The sequence below is a fragment of the Vanessa atalanta genome, chromosome 17, assembly GCF_905147765.1.
Source record: "Vanessa atalanta chromosome 17, ilVanAtal1.2, whole genome shotgun sequence".
Lineage (NCBI taxonomy): Eukaryota > Metazoa > Arthropoda > Insecta > Lepidoptera > Nymphalidae > Vanessa > Vanessa atalanta.
The window spans coordinates 3,849,046-3,875,257 of NC_061887.1; the positions used below are offsets into that span (position 1 = coordinate 3,849,046).

The following is a 26,212-nucleotide window of genomic DNA, read 5'->3' on the forward strand; positions in this document are numbered from 1 at the left end:
CACTTAAAAATAGATCGATGTAACAAATCATCAGAAAATTAAATCATTACCATTAAACACAATATTTGTTAAATAACTTTATAATTATTAATGATAAATGCATTCTCTTACGATTTTAAAATTTACTGGTTAAATTAAAAACCCGTAAATAGCAGGTAAGTTCTATGTGCAGGGTAGATTATTAATAACAGATTCATCAAAACGAATTATTATTTTATTATCAAACAGCAAATGATTAAAGAATAAGTGTGTTTTAATATAGAAATCGAAACTAATATTATATATGGATTATGTCGATGTTTCTATTGATTGCAACCAGCCCACCACATTCATAATTTGATGTGATTATAATAAAAGGAAATTTCATTACCGATGTTTCCATTCAGCTGATATTAATCGCAGGTACTTTGAACATGAATAATTTTTCTTTGTCTTAAGCAAATCTTGGAAAACGCAACATCCTCATATTATGAAAAATTATAAAAAACAGTACTCTGATGATTTATAGGCATATATTTATCTTGTAAAAAGATTCAAGAGTAGGATGTTTCATAATGGACGTTACTACCTATTTTGTTAGGTTGATATATTTTTCAAAATCGAAAAACAATAAAGTGAATATAATCTATATTCTTTCCTAATAATGTCAATCAAGGTGGTTATTGAAAACGTTTCTATTAGTATAGAACGAAGAAACAAAACCGAGTTTTAATTCGAGGATTGACATGTATTATAAATTCAAGTTAATTATTAGGGAGTTAGAATGATGTAATGTCTCATCGTATGTTATTATTTTTATTTCTTCTTAATATTTTATATTATATAAACATTATTTACTTGATATTTCATATTGGTAAAAAGTTCAGTTACAAATGTGAGCCTCAGATACACAGTAGTGTGCTATTCCATATTAATGATTTGAGGTGACTTAAGTTATCTTAGATCCTATTTCATCAATTACTTAGAATCAAAAATTCCCACGTCCGAGGTTCGGGTTGCTCTCGTGTACACTGTAAAATTAACAAAAATATCATTAGCATTTGTTGAGTAAGTAACTTACGAGTAAGTACACACGGTAACAATATTGTTAGCACGAAGATGAATACAAGAAATGGTCACGAGACAGTTGCATGAAAGTGTGATCTTCGTTCGAAGTGAGTACCTGAGCTTTGTAGGCAGATTAGTGATTTTTTGTTATATATACAATCAAACAACAAAATCACTAGTCTTCCATACAACGCACGGTTGTCAGCCAATCCCGTTAGTTGATGAGGTCACACCTAAAATGTTATTCACAACAAAATGTTAGACAGAATGTACATAGATCATTGAGGCATTATATTACAATATACATATAATATATAACAAGAAATACAACATATAATTAATCATCAACATATATACTACTGTATAATGTATGACAAAAATGTCACTAAAACTTAAAATAGTGTCCAAAGAGTAAGAATGAATTAAAAACCCAAATTGAAACAACTAAGAATAACCAAACTAATAGAAATCATATACAAATGTTACCTTCGTATGTTTTTACTTATGCATATTTTTGTTTGGGGCCAATTCTGGGAACTCTTCAAACATTCTATTTCAAAACAATGCTCTGTTAGTAAAGATTTAATCATTTCAAACAATTTATTTCTTAAAACTCGTTTTTTTGTATATTTTATTTTAATGCGAGTCAATTGCTTCATAAACTTGATTAGTTATTTTTATTTTAGGAAAACAAACAATGAGATGACACTTCTGGCATAAAAATATACAATATGACATACATCAGCTAAGTTTCCAGTGATACTGTTGCAGATTGTAGCTATTTTAGTTAAGTACAATGAATAGCTATAAATTATTGAAAACGACTATTTTGATTTTAATATTGCAAAATTAATTCCATTAATTAGTGATGAGATATATTAACATGATAAAATGTCTCTATCGGAAAGAGGCTGCGTCGAAGACTCGCAAAAACAATTATGGTTTACCTAGTTGGTCTGAATGGAGAGAAGTCACTTTTGCAGTAATGAGTAGATAGGTTAAATATGATCAATATGCATGCATCGATACACATGTATCGAGTTCGTAAGTTATTTTGAACCAGTAATAACAGTTAGTAACACGAAAATATAGTGTAATTTTATTTCATGTAAATTTAAAGTCATGCTTTTGAAAAATCGTTTTACGTACACCTACACTGTAATGATAAAAAAATATCTCGAAATGTAAGCTAATGATTTTATCGAATCGAAGGGCATTCTGTGACTGCAGTGATTGAAAATAATTCATTAAATTAAAATAAGTTACGAAAATAAAATAAGAACACTATATCGATATTATGCAATTAATATGTATGTCGAGTTAAGAGTGCGGAGAGCGTCACCTCTGCTGCAGCAGGTACTGCGCCTTCTGGATGCGCGGCTTGGTGCCGGTGATGGTGATGATGCGGTCGGCGGCGCCGGGCAGCGGCTCGGCGATCTCGATGCCGGCGCCGCTCTCCGCGCGGATCTTGCGGATGCGCGAGCCCGCCTTGCCGATGATGGCGCCCGCCAGCTGCCGGGCGGGACGAGGTGACCATTTTACCGACGTGACATTGCAATAAGTTTTCATTATACGGTTTTCGGTTGGATATCCTCAAATATATATAAGAAGGTCGTCGACGCTTGAGAAATTGGAATACTTGAAGATTTTATTTTAAATTTTATATTATAGTTGAGCAAACTTACGTCTTTGGGAATAGTAACTTGGGTGGTCTCTTGCTGGTTGCCACCATTTCCGTTAAAGTTGCCACCGGACGACGAGCGGTTGCCTCCAAAATTGTTGCCGAAGCCTCCGCCACCGCCGCCACCGCCGCCTCCACCGAAGTTTCCACGAGGCGGACCATTGAAGTTACCGCGAGGTCCGGGACCCGCGAAGTCGTTGAACGCTCTCGGTGGCGGGGGACCGTTGCGGCCCATAGGGGGACCTCCCCGGGGCGGGGGCGGCCTGCCGCCGGGTCCCATGGGTGGGGGTCCACGGGGAGGTCCGCGCGGTGGTCCACCGCGAGGTCCGGCACCCCGAGGTCCCTGACCGCTGCCGAAGCCGCCATATTCGTCGGCGTAGAAATCGTCGTAGTTGTGCGGATCGTAATTCTGAATACCACCCTTGATCGGTACCTGAAACCGTTTTAACTTGTTTATTTATTTCAGTCATACTGAATAGTTTGGCTTATTAAGTTATTACTCATACTGTTTATGTCTGTACATATATCTAAGTATAAAATCTTAAAAATGTAAAGTAGTTACAAAAGAACATCTTGCATACAATTCCTAGTTATTTATAACTTAGAACTCGTTTAACATTTAAAATTCCTATGAGGATAAGTTTTCAATTGCAAAATTATATTATAAGCAGCTGCTACGCACACCTGTCGTTAAGTATAAAGGCGAGCGCTTCTAAACGGTTTAAGATAATCGACGGCTTATATAAGGCCGATTTTAGTACAACTTTTGCCCTAAACTGTTAACTGTATAGACGACATACACAAATATTCAAAGTCCGTCTCCGTAACCATGTGATCCATCACACATCTGTTATTTCGATATTTCTCACGTCTTAAAGGCATCCACATTTATTTCGAACACGCCCAACTTTTTTATATAAATGTACATATACTAACAAATAAATATTGTATTCTTGAATGCATTATTCAGGCACATCAAACTACTAAACTCAATCAAAATAGCAAAGATATGTCAAAGACGCGGACAATACGTCTTTGGAGAGCTATCGGAGATTTGTTACTTTAAATAAAAACATATTAATGATAATCATATCCGCATTATGTCTATCGCGTGACAATGCGGTTTCCTCACAACTTTTCTGTTACGGGAGCTACTTCATACTTGCTCTTACGTACTCATTTCGTATTCTATCCGTTTACGTCCACACATCCATCTCAACAAATTCGTCTCAGCTTTGTCGCCCGACACAAATAAATACTACATTCTCTTTGTATCAACTCACCTGCCGTATGAGATGCAGCACCTCCCTCACTCCGGCTGCGACGGCGTCCGGCTTGCCCACAAGCTGCACGACTCGCTCCGAGCTCTGCGGCGCGGGGTTCGAAAAGATCTTCAACCGGGCGCCAGTTTTCTATACAATTTATTTAAGTTACATATCGGAGATTCCTGTTTCAATAACCGCACTAGAAACAACTATCAACGTTGATTGCAATCGAATAAATATAGCAAGTCAGAACCTAATTTCTGATTTTCATTTTAATTTGATGATATTATTGCAATTAGATAGACCCGTTTAAAATGGTCTATAGTTTTGTTAAGCGAAGGTGTGGTGTATTTATCTACAGATAAGAAACTTCTTTAGCGTCAAATACTGTAAAGAAGGGAGCTTCAGCCCTTTATTATATAAAACGTTACATTATGATTACTTTCTCCGAGATCCGAAAACCCTTATCATAGACGATCGATTTTTTTATTGATTGATATTATATAATTCTTAGAACTAAGAAAAATAAGTATAAATATTGGATAGTACTCCTTTATACTTTTAATAATTATATAGTCAAAGTTGTCAAATTCAATTGACTGATACGAAAACTGAATCCATAAGAAATTAAATATACCTAATTCGAAAGGGATCCGTTGATATGTTAGCAATTACCCTATCGATTTATATAAACATTCAACGTTATGACGTCTTCTAATAATGCATAAATAATTTTTAATTTCCCAATATGAGGCCTTTGTATACTCGGCAATCGGGTGACGTTTAAATCGGTCAAACGCGCCTGCGCGGCGAAATCGACCGCACGTGGCCCGGCCGCGCTGCTTCGACACGCACAAACAACACCGACACGTCGGACACTGACACCGTTCACGGCACTACCGCAAAAAAAAGTTACGCAATTCATTTGCAAACTTTTGAAAATAAATACATATATATCTGTATGTATTTTTAAAAGAAAATTTCCGAAAACCACATAGTGATTGAAAACTCTAACAAAATTTTAATATTATTACACAACTGACCTCATATTTAATAGGAGAACCGTTTCATTATTTAATAAATTTATTACACACGAATCACTCATGTTGTTAACACTCGCGAAACCGATCGGACAAAGCAAGGTTAAAGAGAGCGATCAAAGTATCGCTGTGCGTTAGCGGAGCTCGGTGGCTGACGACCAACCCCGAGGAAGGGCGCGATAGGAATGAGTCTAAGCGGCGACGAATGACGATAGCGTGCAACACCTGACCCCCTCCCCTACCGCGGGCTGCACTTGTAGGGCTGCGCCACCCCCGCGCCCGCACGCGCCACGCCTACGACTCAAAACTAACTTGCAGGCCGTATAGCCTCTCGTACGTCTCTATTTGTCATAAACTTCAGTGACAAGTGACAAATTATCTAAAGAGAATTATTAACTTTATAGTAACGATATGAAACTCGACACAAAAGCTCAAAACAATTAGAATAATATCCCTATTACAAAAACTTTGCAATTAAAAATTAGTCGCAAATTTGAAGATTGCGACCCTAAATGCTTGAAATGAACTTAAACATTGCAATTCTCCAAGCAAGCAAAAACTTTTTAAAGAGAATAACCTAATGTGTATTCGTACTTTTGTAAGCCAATAATCTCGTGAGAACGTAAAAAGTATATTATTTAAATGGGTCGATAAATAGGGTAGCATTTGATGATAGAGAAGCCGTAGCGCGACGGTTCGATCGGAAACGGAAGCGGGCTCGCGTGCCCGCGCGCCTAATTGCCGTTGTCACCGCGACATCGCCTGTAATTACGCCAGGCGACATATGTGACCGGTTCAAATTACACCTTCGCTACCCGCGGGAATTTTATTACAATTGTAATGCACCTAAATGTAGTTTACGTAACATACACTACGACATAGAACATCGATCGCCTCCCTTAATTACCTCCATATAACGAACTTATAATAACTCTTAAGCTCTAAACTATAAACTATTATCTTAAAATAACTCATTTTGTTAATTGTTTACAAATAAACAACACAATTGTTTAAATAATAGATATATTATATTAGCACAATAAGTGAAATAGAAGGGTATTTAATTATATATTAATTATGATTTAAGCATCGTAAATGAAACGTAACGCAAAGGTACAATGAGTGCTCCACATATCCGCTCGTCTAGTTTTGTATGGAGGATGTGGAGGCGGTAAACAAAAACCTTCCGCGCGTCACGTGCGCCGGTAACTCTAGCGCGGCGCCGAGCTTCCGACGGATGAAACCCCACCGACACGTGTTCAGCCACCCTTCGATAGTAACACCTAGCGGCCAGCGAGCGCTCCACAATCGCTTAAGCCTGCCAAACTCTAGACGATCCGAAACAATTCAATTCAATTCAGCCATTGAATGGCGTATATGGTGTCGGTTCAACTCTTAAATCCAATCGAAGTTCGCTACGTTCATTTCAACTTTCATCAGAATACAATTTTGTTTAACTAAGACACGAATTTCATTATTTTGAGATTAATTGTTTAGCATTACTCGATTATTCTGTAGAGCATTCAACGTCGCTTGCAGAGACGAGGGTGCAACAATCGAGAGGAAACATGTACCGCCGGGTACCTGCTCCCGATTAAAAAATCGTCGTCGGGTCGGAGCTCGCAGAGCATGTGTTCGAAATTTCTATTTAGCGAGGTCAGGACGGAGCATTGTGCAAGTAGGTAGGTAGTGTGCGAGGTGCCCAGGTGCGAGGCGCGTTTTTGTGCGGCCTTCCGGCGCGGCTGCGCGAGCACCTGCCGCCGCAGCTGCCGCCCGCGCACGCGCCGCTCAGACCGATGCTACGACTCCGACGTGAGCTCGACTAAGACGCGCATTGTTACTTTTAACCACTTACTATTTACTATACTATTTTAAGACATAGCTTTACGTATTTATATGTAGATTAAAAATGTTGAATTATCTATAAAAATATTAAATCGGGGACATGAGATGTTTTATAATTAAAGAGTGACGGGCACTTATATGGTTTAACTACGTCAGCGTATTAGTTTGGCATATGGCAGCCGTGACGTCAATATCAAAGGTTGATGTAGTTTTATCGAAGTAATAAATGTGTAAACTAGAAAAACATAATAACGACAGAAGTTTTTCAATAAACTACTGATAGTGTGTAGCCAGTTTATTGTTTGTCAATTTTTTTTGTATATCTCATTTTGGATTGTTTATAAAAAAAATATGAATATTCGAACATAACTCCGTCATATATAGTTATCCGAAATGGTCCAATTTAAATTTCAAAAATATCATTCGATTATGAGTTTCGTCGGAAGACAACGAAATCCTAAAATATATACCAGTGAATCAACCGCGATAACTCCTACCGCCTTATATTATTGCTATATGCTAAAGTCGCTTGTTTTTGTTTATGTTAAAAATTTAAATTTTACTTACAATTGATTTATAATAATGTATCGCAAGTTTCTAGATAGAGCGTCAATCGTTCTCAAAGACCCAACCCGGTGCGTATATGTAAACTCGACGTGGCTCACAGATCTATTTTCACTTCGCAACAAAGAAGTACATAATATATAAAAACCTACATTTTGATCTATTGATGATACTATATACAAAATGGGTACCCGTTTGCTAGAAATCTATGTATTAATCGTTTTGTTCTCACAGGTAGAGTCCATTGACTGCCAAGGAATTCGCTACAGAATTATGAACAAAGAACGTTTGGGAACAGCTGATCAACAGCAAAAAATACCTTAGGTAAATTTGACGCTTAATCTTTTGAGAAATGCCACAAAAACTTCATATTCACATTAAAGGAAGCCTCTAAGAAAATCGAACATTACGTGCATAAGGTTATGGGAGCATACAACAGTTTTTTTATAGAGAACAGCTGATTGACGGTAACTTTACGTAAGGCGAGAGAATCGATTTACCTTCCAACCAATATATAGAATCTAAATTTATGAATATTTTATGTGACATTTAATGTTGCACAAAAGGTAAATTGTCATTAACGATATGTAAATCAATGTAATGTATGTGATGTTGTCCAATATTTTAATTTTATTTTTAAATCATTTTGATTATTAAAAATATATTCGTTTGTCTTATCGATACTAACAAATATTATAAATCGACCAAGTTTAAGTAACTTAACGAAAGTCATGGAACAAAATACGAGTACACGAGATTGCAAAGTTGGAACCGCATCGGATGTTTTAAAACTTCAACTAGTTATAGTTAGCTCTCTGTAATTGATCGTTGTGAAGCGATGTCCGTTCGTGTGGACGCTTTCATACAGTGCGCGACGTTCCTATACACGATGACAAATTGCGAAGGCTTTTAAACTTGATCAGGTCGAGAACGCGCACATCGGCTTCGGATATCCGATAAATTGATCGCTTATGAAGTTATTACGTTATTGCCTATTACTCTAATGTATTTTTAACGATATACTGTTAGAACCACAACTGCCCAAAATGATCTGCATTTGATATAAAATTTATATAAATCGCATCTAAAGGTATTATAAATAAAAGCGTCAATCGCGCAATGGGGTATGGATTACAGAGTTTCTACCAAGAATAACCGAAAAATAAAAGTGCTTATAAAGGCTAACTTGAACAAAGTAGGTATATTTCGATTTCGTTGTCGCAGGGTTGATCCTAAAACCTTGGGCAATTTTCGTCCGCAATCCTAACACAAGTTTTAAGCTTAACTGGAGGGGTTAATAGGAATATTAAAAAGAAGTAGCATAAGTAATAATATTATTGATGTAAAAATTAAACAAAAATAAAATTAGTATATTAGTCTACAGAAAGCAGATGCGAAGTGAAGCTCTCTACGCGAAGACGAAATCGACTAAAGCCAACAAAGTCGAATAAAAAACTAGGTAAATTGTCTAAAACATCCGTCGGATTGAGATAAGACGGGATACGGGCGGCAGCTGCTTTCACATCTGCCCTTCATCCGCGGACGCCGAAACATCGGCGAAAGAAAAAAATCTCTTCATTATTGCTCGCGCCTCGACAGATGAGATTCAAGTCACTTGCAGCTGTTGCGTGCCTTTAATTATATCGTGCAAGAACGCGTACGTTTATACCGAGTGAGGAACGCGTGGCGATCCTACCTCGACTTATTGAAACAACACCAGTTGAAAGGCTAATGTTGTTGACTAATTGAGTTATATCCGCTGTTTATTTCATCAGTGTAATCCTTGCTATATATATTTTTATTAAGGCATTAATGATGAGGAAGTGGCTTAACGGATAGAATATGTAAAGCATTAGCTGCCTTCATCGACGAGCTACAATCGAGGCAAGCACCACTGATGTGCTATATGTTTGTTATCCATGTTGCCTGCACGTGGCTGGTGAAGCTCTGCCACATATGTAACCAGCCCAAAGTGGAACAGTATAGTGAAATAAGTTCCAAGCAACCGTCAGAGGATACCTTTGTTTCATCCTTGGAGCCCAGAAGTAGACTGTTATTTTATCATGAACTATTTTCATAAATAATTAAGAAAAATATGATATGTAGCTAAGCTGAGGGTCATCACTATTATTATAGACTTATTTATATTTCATATATATGTATTGATTCTGTACCTACAATGTAGCGACTTCTCGGTTTATTTCTACTCGTACCGAAAAATACCGATATTTCAACTGTAAAGTATGACACAGCCGTTTCAGTTTATGAAGAATTGCCAATTACTTTATTTAGGTATTTTTAGGGAAAACGAACCAAAAATCTGTCTATCAAATTCTTTTTTTGCAGTTTCAAGGGTACTTACCTCCCGCAGCTCTTTGATCTTGGCTCCAGCCTTGCCGATGACACAACCGGCTCGGCTTTGATGTATCAGTAGGCGGACGTCCAAGTCGTCACTGGTGCCACCCTTCGGAGCACCCTAACAAATATCGTCGTTTTAATATATTTTCTATAGAAACATTGACAAATATTTTCGTCTCAGACATGTATGTACGACAGACTAAGAGTGACACAAGCGAATGTTTTCCCAATAACAATTACTTTACGGATCTCTTACGAATTTTTGTATAGTACCCAACTCAAAACATTTAATAACGACAGACATACATAAATTCATTTTTATTTATTTAGATAGAAGGGAATGAGACTGAAAGTGAGATGAGATATTTTGTTGTATCTTTGACAGCATACTTACATCAGCCAAATTTGGAAGTATATCTTTTACAATTTCCATAATCGTGTCGATATCCGACGCCGTTATGGACAGAACTCTGAAAAATAAAACATCGGTTACGAAACATCAAAACCGGAAGACGCGAATGAAAATCACATCACAATACTTATAAACGGTGTAAAAATCAACGGTCAGGGAGGACTCATATCGGTCTGATATCATACAAAGCGTGATAGCCTTACATAATAATACAAAAGTTATTGTGTCGGGATCATTGGAAAAATATCGTGGTCTAAGAAAACTTAGCGGCGAGAGGATACGACACCGAGGTCTAGAAAACGGGAGGAGTCATGGGTAAAGTTAGACGTGCATCGTCCACGGTCGTGATGGGATCTGTCGGGATGAAGCGGCTAACGTGTTCTCCTGACTGTTGACGTACAGTATGAGGCGTCGGGCTGTAAGGTTTGAGAGTAGTTTGGCGATATAGTTTACCGTTCGGGGCCGGGGCAATCTGGGACTGTTATAGAGGCTTTGTACTGCGTGGCGGGGCGGCGGGTGCGGGGCAGCGACGTCCGGCGGGGCGGGACCGGCAACCAAGAGTCGCTGTAGCGGCGCACCACGCGCCTCGCACTCCGGGGACCGACACCGTGACATATACCATTTCCAACGACCCCACATCCCAAGCATTATAATTAACTATACCCTTTTATTATAAACATACCCATAACTCGATACTTTAGGTCAAAAATAGAGAAGGATTGAGATTAGACGAAGCGTCGCCTTTTGATGGCGTTACGTGGATATGAAACACAGTATCGAGGTACAAGTATTACGATTGAAAATGGTAAACGGTGTAGATGCGTACGGAGGCGCGAGGTGCGTCGCGCTACTGACACAGAGGCAGTTGTCTCGGGGGCAGTAAGAACCTGTAACTGGCTGCCGGGGGGTTATTGTCTAGCCTACGGACTGCCGCACGCGTCACCCGATGGTCCTTCGACCACCGAAGCATACGCTGCTTCAAATATAACAAACCCAAAGATCGTTCAAAAAGCCCAAGGCAAAAGATATGGGTACGGTTATCGCGTTACCCAACAAAAAGCGGTTCATTTAAATACGTTCGTACCTGTAGTGAGAAATGTTAATCTATTAAGTTAGCATTTTGGATAATGATAAATGTATACATTTACACTCCATTCCATTACGATTCGTACAAAAGTAAAATAAACCGGAACGATTTATTTCAATTGTAATTTCACACCTGTATTATTAAAGTAACTAATACTTTACCATTATATAACTGCTAAACATAACAAACAAAAGTTTTTTTACTAACCTTTGAAAAAATAGGGACGTTATAATACATTTTGTACAACTTCTAATATAACGACATACTTACAAATATCTGTAATGTAGCTTAAAATATCGTATAAAAATGAATATAAATTTAATTACGACGTCTAACGATACTACTTAGTGACTGAAACTAAGCTGTGTAGTATACATATAGGGTTAGTTTTGAAAAAAATATATTCTTTCAAAATTTTATATAAGTAATTATAGTGGTAATAAAATAAATAAATTATCGGGTTTACTCATCGACCAATAGTTGAATAAACAATTAAATACTGACCTCATTCCTCAACTTGGATATATTCGAACCCCCTTTCCCGATAATTGAGCCGGCCACCTGTCAATTGATACGACAAAATTATTTTTTTCCAACTATTACATGCCATGACTTGATTATTTCTAGACCTATTTGTAGATCTCAAGTATCGTAGTCTTGGGATCAAATACAGCTTGGCTCAGTATAAATGTTAGTAGATAAGTTAATGCAAATGTATGGTGTAAGAAATACATTGTTTTGAAAGTAAATACTGTTGTCATATCGTCGAAATAAGTTTCGAAATGCAAATTTGATATTTAAATTTTTTTTACCTTCAGTTCCATAAAAACTCTAGTTTTGAAGTCATTTAAAGTGTATATTAGTAAAGATTACTTTCAAGAAAACTTATACTTAAAATAAATTCAGAATGCTATAAACGCGTCGGGTAAAATTGTTTGAAGTCAGAGTCATCATTTTTAAGAAATGTGAGGCAACACAAACTCTATCACAGCATTCGAATTTGAATGTATAATAGAACTCTCACAAAAGAGCACTATTAGCGAACATAGGTGAGTAAAATTTTGATCTTTCAAAAATCGGTCCCGAAACGGTGTTTCTATACAAAATTTATATACAAAACTATTTTAATAGGACTCTATCATGCTCTTACTCTCTGTCTTTTTGTAGATGAAAAGAAAGCCTTTAAAATTTTGTTAAAAAACAGTCTATAAATTAGAACCAATATATTATGACTGATTTAAAAAACTAAGAAGTTAGTTTTATTCTTAACGAACTTCTTAGTTTTTTTAAATACTGTCAAGCTCTCTGAGTATAAAATCCTTACCTTGCTCGGTATGAGGAAGGTGACTTCATCGTCGGTTTGCCGCTGGCGCTTCTGCATGGGACCATCGTCGCCGTAAGCGTCGCGTTTCATTGTATCTAAATTAAAAATATTGATATTTAATATTAGCTCAAAAATTATATATTTCGTTTAAGGTAAAGTTGGTAAGGTTATCTTAATATATTAGAACTGAGACACTATACAATTAATTCTTATTTTCTTTCAATTTAAAGTGTATATTACGATTCTTCCCTATAGAGATTGTCTTCATCTACTACGTGATCAACGCACAGCCAGAACTATCGAGTCTGGCACGCTGAAAATTTGACATCTAACTTTTTTTTATAACGTAAGCATCCGCTATGAAAGGATTTTAAGGAAATTTAAACTTTAACGAGGGAGATCAAACTGGAGGAAAAACTTTGTAAGAATTTTACCGGTATGAAATCGGGACGGGTTATTAACATATAAGTTTCTACGCACGACTTTTAGTTACATTCTTATGAACAAAAGTGAAAAAAGAATATAACATGGGACTTATTCCGTTTAGTTACTTCGCTATATATGTATCGTATATTTAGTAGGTAGGTAGGTAAATGCTATAACGTATAACAATTGCTTTGTTCGCTTACTTCATTTTAATCAATTTATAATATAAAAATCAATCATCGTTTGGTGCAGGCTGGCGCCGGTATGCCGCGCGGGTATCGATCCCGCTACCCGCCGACGTTTTATTACAAACTAACAAACAATCATCAGACGGCGATTTGGTGACAGCCGGTCCGCTGATCTTATCAACCCGAGTACTTACTTCGCTTTTTGTAAACACTCAGTTTAATAGCGAGCTACGAATTAATAGTCATTTCTACAATGATATTTATCACTTAGTTGATGTTACTTTTTATGTTTCAATATAATTTTCCAAGTTATCACAATTGTGTCCGATGTTAGAAACTTGAGAATAACGAACATTTATGTTTATATTTTAACCATTATAAGTAAAACCGTTCGCAGAAGTTGTCTGCCCTGTATACACTATACACACAAAAACATTCCAAAAAGAGCTTCATCTTCAAATATAAGTTTTATGTATATTGGTTTAGTATTTAGGCTCAGCCAAAAAAACGGATCCTAAGTTTATTAATATATGTATGACGTATGTAGATTACCTATAAGAGCTAAGGGGGAGTGCATACAATGCTGTTTTGAGTTTTATTTACGATTAATTGAAAAAATAAATTGTTTTAATAGCGATTATTAATTCGATTTTTGAACACTTCTTTATTGTTGATAATTAAGAACAATAACTCCTTAATAGGACAGTAGCGTTTACCCAACCGTAGCGTAACCCAGGATATTATGACCTATTAATTTATATACAAGAACAAAGTGATAGTAACTATACATAACGAAAAGTAAATACATTTTATTGTGAGTAAGTTCATTGCATGTTTGTATTGTTGATATTCTCCGCAAGCAACAAAAAAAGCTTAGCGTGCCGGAATCGGTTCAATAACCATAGTTAGGAGGCAGTACAACAGGGTTATGTATGAAATTCCTTTCAAACTATTGTTGCTTTGAAATCGAGCTATTTTGTGAAAAAAAAAAAAACAAACATAGCTGATAAAATGAATTAAAACCGATAGTATAACATATATAAGGTATAAAAAAATTACTTTGCTTTACTTTTACCATTTGGTAAAACATCCTGCTCGGCTAAGGCCTCTTGTCTATAAAGAAGGATCAGAGCTAATTCCACCACGCTACTACAATGCGGGTTGATGGGTATCAGGCACAATTTCATCCGACATATCCAGGTCCCTCGCAATGTTTTTCTTCGCCACCAAGCACGAAATGAGTTATATCCACAAATGAGGGACATCAAAAAATCTGTAGTGCTTGCCCTGATTTGAAATTTCGATTTTCAGTTAAGATTCACGTGTGTCACTGTCCTATCTGGGCATTTTTAGTACGCCTAGTTGGTATGTTTTATTAGAACAGTCAAATAACTGTCCTAACAAGTAACTATACTCTATAAAATATAGATATAAAACTAAAAGTTGGAAGATCGCACGTGCTGAGTAGGTAGTGACTTCTCACATAAATAGCCTATTGAGTTAGGGTTGCGAACAAAAAGTTATCCCCAAACTTACTATAACAAAAGACAGTCTCAAATATAACGCTACCTACATCTCTGTTGAAATGTTTCTGCCAAATATACTATTTCTGTAACTAATAAGAGAATGCTCATTGTTTCTATTCAAAGACAAAAAATAAGCTATTTAATATCGTATCGTAATTGTAATGAATTTTTTAAGTATATTAAAAAAAGTTAAAATTAATTCAAAATTGGCAAAAATATTAACTATAAATGATACATATAATATAACATTCCCAATTTGTTTTGCTGTCAATGTTATTATTGCAACGTGCAAGATCAGCCTAAATATGCTAATTCGCGCTTCTGAGCAGCAGGTGAGTAGGGTCATTGACACGGGTGTACGCCCACTACGGGCTACGACATTCGCGCGCATCACAAAGGTTCTTGGAAACGTACAAAATTGCGCTTCCTGTTTTTGATAATAATACAATACTTTCGTCAAATAGGTGCTGAAAATTGTATTAATTATGGATGTAAAAAAATGATTTATTTGTCAAACAAATAGAAATTTATTATTCAACGAAATTAATAATGGAAAATAAGTGTACACGAGAAAAATAATGAAGTAGTTATATTATTAATTGCGATCTGAAATTAAAAAAGATCATAAAAGCTCTACATATCAGATAAATAATAATAAATATAAATTTACCTTCTGATAAGATTTTTCATTAAAATGCATATATAAATACGGTCAGAATAATCGTGCGTATAGGAAAACTAATTATTGATTAAATATATTGATAAAAAATTGGTAATTGAATGGTAGAGGTGATTATTCCATGCTTCGTAAAGCAGGTGTTCGCTTCACAAAGACCTACCTATGGACCTTAAGCAAAAAATGAAAAAATAACCGCTCCAAATGTCACTAACAGCTGTCTTGCTACCAACGTTTACCTACTTAGACCCCGACGTCACTGCGAAACGAATGAACAGATGGCAATCATTTTATGTCTCAAATAATCACACAAGTTCTCATTATTAACAGTGTACCTCGAAACTGAGAGAACATATTATAGATATACAAAGGAGTGCTGATAACAATGGTTCAAATAAATAATGGTCCCATTCAAGTTAATAAACAACACGCGTGTATTGACGCTAATGTCATGTAATTAAAAGGTGTGATCTAAAAAGAGCGGGTAAAATACTCACCTATTATTCAACCAGGGCGTTTAGGACAAGGTGATTAGTACCTAGAACAATAGAAATCTGATTAAAGACTAATTTCGAATTGGGATTCTTTTTTATTCACTTAAGCCTATAAAAAGGCACCTACATGATAATATATATGATAAGGGAGCGCGTGTGGTGGCATATTGGTCCCGGCTATTTCGCTTAGGCGTCCGTTTCCTGTGGAGAGCGCGAGTCGACTGGCACCTTTCGGGCTCAGCACGGGCGTTAGTACCGGCCTGCTAGACTCCGGGGCGCCGTCGCTGCACATGCGCAGTGCTCAGCCGACAACACCCCTGCCTCTTATTGTGCCCCGGAAACGAAGACTTAACAAGTCACACCGCAAGACGACACCATGCTATGCCTTAAGCCAACCTACATACCGACTGTGATAACGTACATCGCGAATTATTTCAAACTCTACAAAAAGTTAAAATCTTGAAAATTTTCAATTTTCGACCAAACTTTTCCAGTCGGTTGTAAGTAGGTCACAGAATTAGTCAATAAAAATTATATGTAATCATTCGAAGTTTGTTTTTTTTTCAAATGTTTTTTTAATTTAATCCTGCCTAAGATTAGAATATAAGTTAAACACAATATATAAATTTTTAAGAAAAACATATAGGTCACTCTCAGATTTTTTCTTGCTTAGCTTAAGTTATTTTTGTCAAAAAATTATCAATTCAAAAATAGCTGTTTCATTTATTATTTTTATATTTTTTTTATGTTTATATGTAATAAAAAAATCATAAAAATTCCTTTCAAGTAACTTAATTCATAATAATTAAATAATCAAAAAATCTATTTATAGCTCTTGGTTTATTTACATGCATTATATCATCATTTTACAGTTACCAAAAATGCAGTCACTGGCCTAGTAAGAGGTGAAAATTAATGCAGCGGTTCTCGATATTGTACGGAGAATGTATGGCGTACCAAACTTGCTTCCTGTATTATTATACATGTTCATAACTTCCACTACTTGTGAATCTTGTGATATGGCTTAATATGCTCTTTGAAGTCCGTGCCAAGAACTTCCCTGACGTTACATACAAAGTTACCCGTTAAAACGCTCAGGACTCACTTATTAACTCGCGCACGAAAAAACCTTACGAGTTTTCTCATTTGAACATTTAAGAAACAGTGTATAAAATATACGTCATAATCTTTTAAATTTTTATACAAGTTTAAACCTTACAAGTAGTTCATACGGTGTAATGAAAACAGCGAACAGCGATCATAGTTTTTGTTAACTTTGTAACGTCTTAAAATTTAATATTTTATTAACAGTTCGCACATTGAATACATTCACATAATAATAATTGGATATTAACATACATTCAGACTAGTTCTTAATTATAGTGAATACGCCCAAAAGGAAACAAATGAATTAAAATTAATCTCTTGTAGATATATCACCGTAAGGAAAAGAAACGCATCTATCCATATATCTGATACCTTGAAATTTTTGCCTCGTATAAACTTGACAAGGAATAAAATTATTCAAAACATAGAAGACGATAAATTCAAATCTTGATACATAACAAATACATATTTTTATTTTTTTGGAATTTTAATCTTTTTTTTAAGAAAAAAAAAGTAGGGAGTGCATTATTGAATAGTTTTCATTTAATTTATTAATCGACATCACGTATCTGGGCATACACTGACCGCAACAAAAAAGGAATTGTTGCGTTTCTTCTATAAGTCGTATACACTTTATTTTCAGAAACAAGATGTGAGTCAGTAATTGGCATTTTTTCCCACAGCACTCTATGGGTACTTTTTGACATCAAAAGGTCTAATTCGGTAAATCTTCTTATTATTAAATTTCCTGTTGGTGTTTGTGTACCTCTTTCTGTAGGGGTTATAAAATCTCTAAAATTCATAGGAGCATTGTAATTTGGTACAGATATTCCATTTTTACTAAGGACCAACTATTGCGCCATGCCTTTCTTACAAAATACATTCAAATTTAAAATCGCATAACCTAAGGAGCTATTATGTCCCATAACTTGTGCTTTACAAGAAATTAGTACGCTAATGAGACATATAACCCTATAAGGCCTTTCAGCTTGGCATATAATATAAAATCCATCAATAGATATCAAACAAAAAAATGAAATGCTTTACATATATAGAAAACTGTTTGCCTATTTATATATAAATTATTGCATTAACTTGTGTGTTCAGTTGCAAATAAGTAATTGTGTCTTTTAAAGTAATTAAAAAAAAACTGACAGTTACATCCTTTTAGTATTATTTTAGATAGTATAGTATTATTTAGGACAGTTCAAGCACGAAGAATTAATAAAAAGTGAATCCTAGGTGTGCCGTGTCAAAATTAAACTTTACTAATTTTCGAGACTTAATTATTTTAATTAATGATCGCCTCAGTAGATTTTTAAAAAGAGAAATATATCAAAGACAAATGATCCAAAAATAATGCTAGCTGTGTAACAATAACAAATGTCAAACGGATGTCAAACGTAGATTACATCATATGAGATATTGACTTTGTAAGTAGTCATTTAATTTTTAACTAAAGTAATACATGGAAGTATAGAGTAGAAACCCAAGTTACATGCAATAAAGTCGTTAACGAAACAATAGCCACTATTGACATCACTTAACAAATTGACTGAAGAACTAATTACTATTATATTACAAAAAATAAAAAAAATATGTAGGTTTTAGAAAAATAATGCATTTATTATATAATTACATCTGAATCATATAAATATAACACGGCTTCATGTTTAATGTACAGAATACCTAAGTAAAAAGAGTACTATCATTTTTATTATCTGTTAGTATTACGTACCTATTCATATTAACCTACAATTGAACAATATTTGTAATCAAGTATTAACTGTTTTGTTTCAAATAAAATGAACATTTCCATTAAATAAATAGGCTATCTATGAAATCAGTGACGCTATAGAAAATGACTTTCCATAGACGATTATAAGATTAATCAATAGAGAAACGAAATAATCGTTACGATCAAACACATCGAACACGCATGACATGTTTGGCCAACAACATTAGTACATGCAGTGACCAATATGAATAGTAGATAACTACCTATTTGTCAATAGCTAATAGTCGACCGCCGAGTCTGTCGAAGACAATCGTCACCATGGAAACTAGACGTCAACAAAAATTCAAGCTTCGAAAAGTAATATCAAAGATATATAGGTATTGATATGAACTTTGTTTGGAACCTTCTCGAATAAAATTCTTTTGTTCGTTTTATTTTATCATAAGTACTGTAACGCAAAATGAAAGGACTAAAATAAGTACGTAGATTATGGATTGCAGAAATACTGAGTTTTTTATAAAAATAAAACTATTACTGACTTCCAACAGTATAGCTAAGCAAAATGAAGGGACGATTTTTCAAATATTCCTATGAATATTTAAAAATTAATTATTTCCTACTTAATTGTTAGAAGCTTTCTTTTTAATAATTTTCACCTAATCTCAATTGACAAGCAACTTATTAACACAATCATTAAAATCGTTACGTAAATATAGAACTACATACATTTAATTAAAGCGAAATATCGAAAGTTTCATTAAAAATGTACGTTCCGCAGCGATACGATATTTTATAACTTTTTATTAATAAATCTATTAAGTTATGTGAGATTGCAGCAGCTGCTTTGTAACAACGCAGTATATCATATCAAATGTGGGAACATCACAAGTGGTAGGCCAATTATGCAGTGGTGACCTAATTATTCTTGCAGACTTTCTTTCTAGACATAAAGTTAAAAGTAATTGCCGAAGACGGGGTTTTGATACAGCCTGTAATTTGTTCCTAGCGAGCTGCTAAAATATTCAGCGACCCATGAGAACACACGCCACCCGACCCGAGACAAGTGGATGTTTCGAACACGCGACTGTTACAAAGAGAATCGACAGATGTCAAACCGTTTAAATTATTATCTAGGGGAGGAAAAGTTTCTTTTACAATTGAACTATAGATTGCGATGTTCATTAAATATTTTAGTATTAAATGTCTATTATGTAAATGTTTTGGCCAATATTCCTAAGCAAAAAGCATAAGAGCATTACCATCATTTATTTGCACTTAAAGAGTAAATATTCAAATCTGTATTATTATTGACTATGTCTTGGAAATCCATTTTCTTTTCCGAGAGAATAGCTTACACAGATTTTATTAATATAATTATGATACCTGATTCAAGTATATAAGAACAGATAGTAACTACCAATTTTACTATAAGTGTAGGTAAACCAGAAGGTTCGTTATATTTATATTTATCGTTATAGTTATATTTTGATAAATGTCTATTATCAGATTAATTCAATAATATTTGAAAGTATAGTTTTTCTTTTAAATAACCTCAAAAATATTTATGAAAATTAAGTAAGGTAACAAGCGAACTGAACTTTGATCCACGGCAAGCTTGTATAAGACGATATAAAGTTAGTTCTTCAAAGTTTGTGACAACAACCATATCAAATATTACTTAGCTCCTTTGAGGCGAACAAAAGCGAAGTCATTACTTATTAGGAAATAGAGCTAATGGTCAGAAGCAAACAAAACTATAAAAGAAAACGTTTAATACGACACAATTATATGTTTGCCAACATACGTCATTACCAATTGTAAATTACCAAGAACATTTACATTATTATTTGTGACAACTTTTTTCAAACGTATTTTATGAACCCTAAACTATTTATAATACCTTGGCTAAATATTCTACAATTATAGTAATTATTATACATATTACAAAAAAATTGCGTGTACTTAGTACTTGTGTTAAAATAACACTTCTTCGTAGTACAAGTTTGATTGTTAGGTACTAAAGAGTATTTTAATTCGACTTTCTTCCATACCTGATAGTATTATCAGTTTTGGACGAGTGAAAATAAGTATTTATTTAGCTTGCGCAAATGACTTTGTATCATTTAACTTGGTAGGGCTTTGTCCAAGCCCATTCATTACCCATTCATCAGATCACTCTACAGCCAAACAGCAATTCTCAAAAGGTGAGTTCCGGTTTGAAGGGCAAAGGTAACCCCTTAGTGGTCTATTTGCTCGTCTTAAAAATAAAAAAACGTCATTTCCGTTCCGTTCAAAATTAACTTTCTAGGCGCCTAAAGATGTAAGAATTCAAAAAGTTAAGATGGTAAAACCAATATAAAAAAATAATGTCTAAATACATTTTATAAATTAATTGTGTCTAAACTTATTACAAAGTAGTAGTCACGTGAAAATGGCATTATGATCCATCCAGACGTGATTGCCACTTGACACAAAGCAATCGCGCTTATTTCACGCTTGAAGACTCACCCGAGCCCGTCGGATCTGCTCTAGGATAGCATAATGCCCAACGAGCCGTAAAAGCATTACAGGCTTACTTACAAGACGTTCCGGTTAATCTTTGATACATTTACATATTACATATACATTATTTGCATTGTAGGAGCTATCAGATTGCTTACTGGCCAAATAAATAAATGTTTATACATAAATCTTTTCCCATCTGCTCTATACTTACTATAGAAACTTTCCAAAACTATCGTCGTCGTCATTATAAGAACATTTGAAGTTGTAAATTTTCTTAATCTTACTTTTACCAAAACGATGACAATTTATATCATAAAGTAATACAATTAAATGTTAATTAGTATAGTAACAGAAGTAAATGAATCCCTAGCGGCCTTTCAAAATACAGTTATCTATTCCGTTTCCTCCAGGGTCGGCGCCACGTATCTAAATATTTGATGCTCATATCGATCATAACTTCTTTGCGCCGCCCGACACCCCATCGCTAGGTAAGCTACTTTCTTACCTTACTTGTTTTAAATCATTCAAAAAATAAATTAAAGTATTTTTTTACTACCTATTATTTTTATACTATATTTGCTACCTATATATTTTTCGCACGGGAAAATCAAGTAATCTTTTAAACCTTCCAAAATAATTATATTTCATTTTATTGTACTGAGAAATATTAATGATTTTGTGAGAAAATGTGATACTCATTACACATTGGTACAAGGAACCAAAACATTCTAATTACTGCTCTTACTAGTCTGCATAGGTTAACTTTAATCGTAATTTTTGTGGGGAAATGTACGATTTTACAACAGGATCACCAGAAAGTGTTCGAAACACATCACACATGTTGCAAATATTTATTAATTATTACATAATTCGTGAGTGCATAGCTGATAGATAGTCTACCTTGGGAACGAAACGATCGCCTTCTGGCTATTTTTTTATATATTAAGTAGCTACTAGCTATATGTACTTTGAGTTTTTTTTCGTTCGGCTCAGGTCAGGGTTATTTCTTTTTCGAACCGGTGGAATAATTTAGCACCTATGACAAATTTTACGCTAAGGCAAAACTAATTAATTAATACTTTTCTTATATTATTACTATGAGCGTATGAGCATTTTGTCATATTAAAATAAATTAACATGACCAATATTATAACTTTTATTATAATCATATCATAGTTTTGGTTATAAGTCTGAGTTAAAAATGCAAGTATGCCATTCACGTAAGAATTGTTAAGTGTAGCGTGCAAGCTAGAAACAAAAATAATTCAGAGTAGAACATTCAATTGTACATCGGGCTAGCGTTCATGACTTATGAAGATGGTGGTGGCGAGGTGGTAAAATAACAGTGAATAGTAAGAAACGCAGTAGACGTTCCGTGAGGGTAATTGGAAATGCTTGTGGGCGTGCCACACGCTAACGGCGCAGGAGACATCTTGTATGTATTTATTTGCTTCTCCAGTAATTTCCTCGTCCGTCCTTGTATATTTAAGCGGCTGTGGCGTCGTTCATGCCGCTCTCATGCATATGTCATGAGTGGTTGCCGAGCGACCGTTTGTTGACGGTCGAGCCGCGGGAAAGTGACCGGTGGCCCTCGGCCCACCACCACGCCGCCACCACCGATAATTATTATTCTACTTCTGATATCAGCTATCGACGACGCCCTTCGCCCCACCCGTCCACCTTTCAAAGGGATGAGGCGACAATTACATCCCCATTTTTCTCCAACAGCCCACATGACTATAATGACCATGTGTTCTCTATTGCATGTAAGTTCACATGAAATGACAAGTACCATAAAAGTATTAACAAGTAAAATACATGCACGCCAACCGCGTTATTTCTGTCCCATTGGACTGGATACGATGATGAGCTATACTTTAATTAAGTCGCCAGAACAACTTGTAAAAATATAGAATTGGAACATCCCGTTTCAATTTCAGTTAAAAAGCTATCTTACACTCGCGCCATACTTGAACGCTTAATCAAAACGATTGCGCCAAAGTTTTCACAGATGTTTGACTTTGTGATGGATAACGGCAGAACATTCATTTTAGTAGGAAAGAATATAGACTTAATAATGCATTGTCAAATTAACATTATAATTAATTTTCGCTTTAAAAGCTGCGGAATCCTTATAAGAAGAAATTTTTATTGGTTAACAATTATAAAATCAATATTCTGGATATTTTGTTTTTAATGACGACGAATAGTTGGTATTCATCATATATACATAATACATATGTTATAAATACGATCAATCATAGTTGATCAAAAACGACGAAATTAAGCCATCGTTATTTCTTCATACTATTGATTACTTGGCTTCGTAATGAGACTTAATTGAGAAGATTAAAGTTTGTATCTATTAAGACAGAGGCTACTGTCAAAATTAACAAATTTGTAAAAGTTTCGTACTACAACTTAAATATTATTGGCATAATACCTAATTTATTAAACGAATCGTAAATCCATATATTCTAAAGACATATATCTTAAATGTATAAAACTTGATATTATTAACTAAAATGAGCTAAAGTCAATACAATATAAACACACTCAAATCTCATTGAAATGTTAAAAAAAAGATACACGCTAATGAAAAAAATTATGACAAATATTTGTTACATTCGATATGTATAATAAAAAAACTGCCTTATAAATAAGTAGATGCACAAACTAAATTTCCTACCTAATTCCAATCCAACATAAATTTTGGTATGTGACTGGGTTTCTACAGTATTTGCAATTAAACAAATTATATTGTATGTATAAATCTATTTTAGAATTATAGTTGGGACAGACCATTTTATCAATTAATTTTAAAGTTTCTTGTTTTTAGAGCCAAAGTCTATTAACAAAATGTTAAATAGTTATATGACATGTTTCATTAATATAGCTAATTCTTTATATCTATTTATCTATCTTAAACAACAAATAAGGTTTTTTTTTTTTTGGAATGTTATATTTATAAAGCTTATAACTGAAGATTCAGCATGTTTTGGAGAAGGTTTTATGGTATAATATGATTATAAAAGTAGTTATGCAATTTTACCTGCTATAAATGAAAACCATTGACAACACAAGCAGATTTTATGATATTGTATCTTATAAGTACAAACGGATACCAGATAGAAATCAAATTTGTTTTCATTAAAATCTTTCTAGCTTTAAATTTAAGAAAATATAGAAAACATAATTATAGGCAGTAATAGAGCTTCTAATTAAAATACATCATTAGTATATTGTACTGGTCCGAAATCCGAGTATCAAATGCCTACCCAAAAACTTCTCAGTTGAAAATATTATTATTAATTATATTATATATTTATATAGTAATTGAATAGGCAAAAGAAATTGTTCCAGTTTTGATGTTGATATTATAAACTTTTAAAGAATTATAATTTATGGAAGTATCCTCCATATGGAGTGTTTACATGATTTATTTATTTATATTTTTTTTACTTGACTTGAAACAGACTATCAGTACCTTAAGTTTTTTTTTATTATCGGTGGAAGCTGTTTTTATTGTTATATTATTTACTGTATTAATATGCAAGTGTTTTAAATTAAATGCATTCTTTATTAGATTAGTAAAGATCCATTCGTTGATGATTAATGTATATTGTATAAATTTTGATATAAAAGTTAATTTCCTTGTAATTATAGCAAATATTGTTTGGGTAAACATTTAACATATATTCCCTTTAGTTGTAAACTAAATGAAGCTGTGTGCAAATATATTAAAGTACATATCAGCTAGCGTAAACTTACTTTTCCTTAAGTGTATGATTCGTTAAGTATTTCAGACGTAGATAATAAATGTTTAAGTATAGAGCATTGTTGTTATTCTGCAAATATTAAAAAGGATTCGTAAATTTTCCAAACAATCATATAAATAATATAATTAAATTATTTATTATACTTTTTTAACGTTTATATTTGAGAAAATCCGATATAAAACTATTAAAACCAATAGATTTTTGACAACCTTGTGATGTTGTTGTGTGTTTTGATGTTTTTAAAGTATGTCAAAATTGGTATACAATATAAAATAAATAGAAAATGAACAAATAGTTATTTAGTAAAAATATTTTTGCATAAATAATAGCGCCGGTGGAAAAATAATCGATATTGTAACGTGACGTGAGTAGTAACTATTAATGATATCAAGAATAAAAAAATTACGATGCTTACCCAAATAAGTTAATTTTGCTCCAAATATAAAATATGTAAAATATTTTATTCTATAACTTCTTACAATTAATTCACTTTGTTTCGTAAATAAAATCAGGATACAAGAAAACAATAAAAATGGCGGCAATATCAGCAATCAGCATGAGCTGAAAAGATGTTTGGTAGTTTTAATTAATGTTGCCGCTTATTTAAAATATTAAAATAAATGTCAAAGTTAAATAAATATATTTTATTTAGCAAAAAATACAATTTTTATGAATAATTTTTAAAAAAGGATCCTAGCACACTTCTTAGTTATATTATATAACTTACGATTAAATTCTTATAAGACTAGTTATTTTATACAAATTGCAAAGAAAAAAACAATATTTAAAATAACACGCAACATACTCGAAATGACAATGATGTTTTTCGCCTTGCATGTAGATTAAAGAGTTAAAGCGAATTTGTTTAAAATTTCATACTTTTAATAGTGGACTTGGTGCAATTATAATACAATTTTTTTTCATCTTTTTTGAGTTATTGCTCGGCAACACGTATAGATCTCGTGCAATAAGTGCGACAATCTACAGTAATTTCTATAAAATACGGCAATTCTTTTGGAAAAATTATTTCTAATTACATCATATATTCCATATTGCTCAATGTCACCGACACGAATTGCCGAATACCCAATGGGCATGTAAATTTAAGTCAATATAATGTGTATTTCTTTCCTCCTTGCACTTATCTGCT

General features: G+C 33.9%; 1 protein-coding gene across 3 annotated transcripts; it reads right to left on the bottom strand.

The window, feature by feature from the left end:
* On the bottom strand, window positions 1-25,625 carry LOC125070375 (heterogeneous nuclear ribonucleoprotein K). Of its 3 annotated transcripts, none has more exons than XM_047680216.1 (11): window positions 25,478-25,625; window positions 15,937-15,977; window positions 12,624-12,718; window positions 11,804-11,860; window positions 10,666-10,709; window positions 10,195-10,270; window positions 9,805-9,918; window positions 4,012-4,140; window positions 2,733-3,161; window positions 2,390-2,559; window positions 1-1,010 (listed from the first exon to the last, which is right to left on the bottom strand). In XM_047680216.1, the coding sequence occupies exons 3-11, from the start codon at window positions 12,711-12,713 to the stop codon at window positions 968-970; spliced, it is 1,152 nt and encodes a 383-aa protein (XP_047536172.1). In that variant the 5' UTR covers window positions 12,714-12,718; window positions 15,937-15,977; window positions 25,478-25,625; the 3' UTR covers window positions 1-967. The 3 variants fall into 3 exon arrangements, with proteins under 3 accessions (XP_047536172.1, XP_047536173.1, XP_047536174.1); XM_047680217.1 differs by lacking the exon at window positions 25,478-25,625 and adding an exon at window positions 16,061-16,210; XM_047680218.1 differs by lacking the exons at window positions 10,666-10,709; window positions 15,937-15,977; window positions 25,478-25,625 and having other exon boundaries at window positions 12,624-12,692.
* Between the last annotated feature and the right edge of the window lie 587 nt (window positions 25,626-26,212).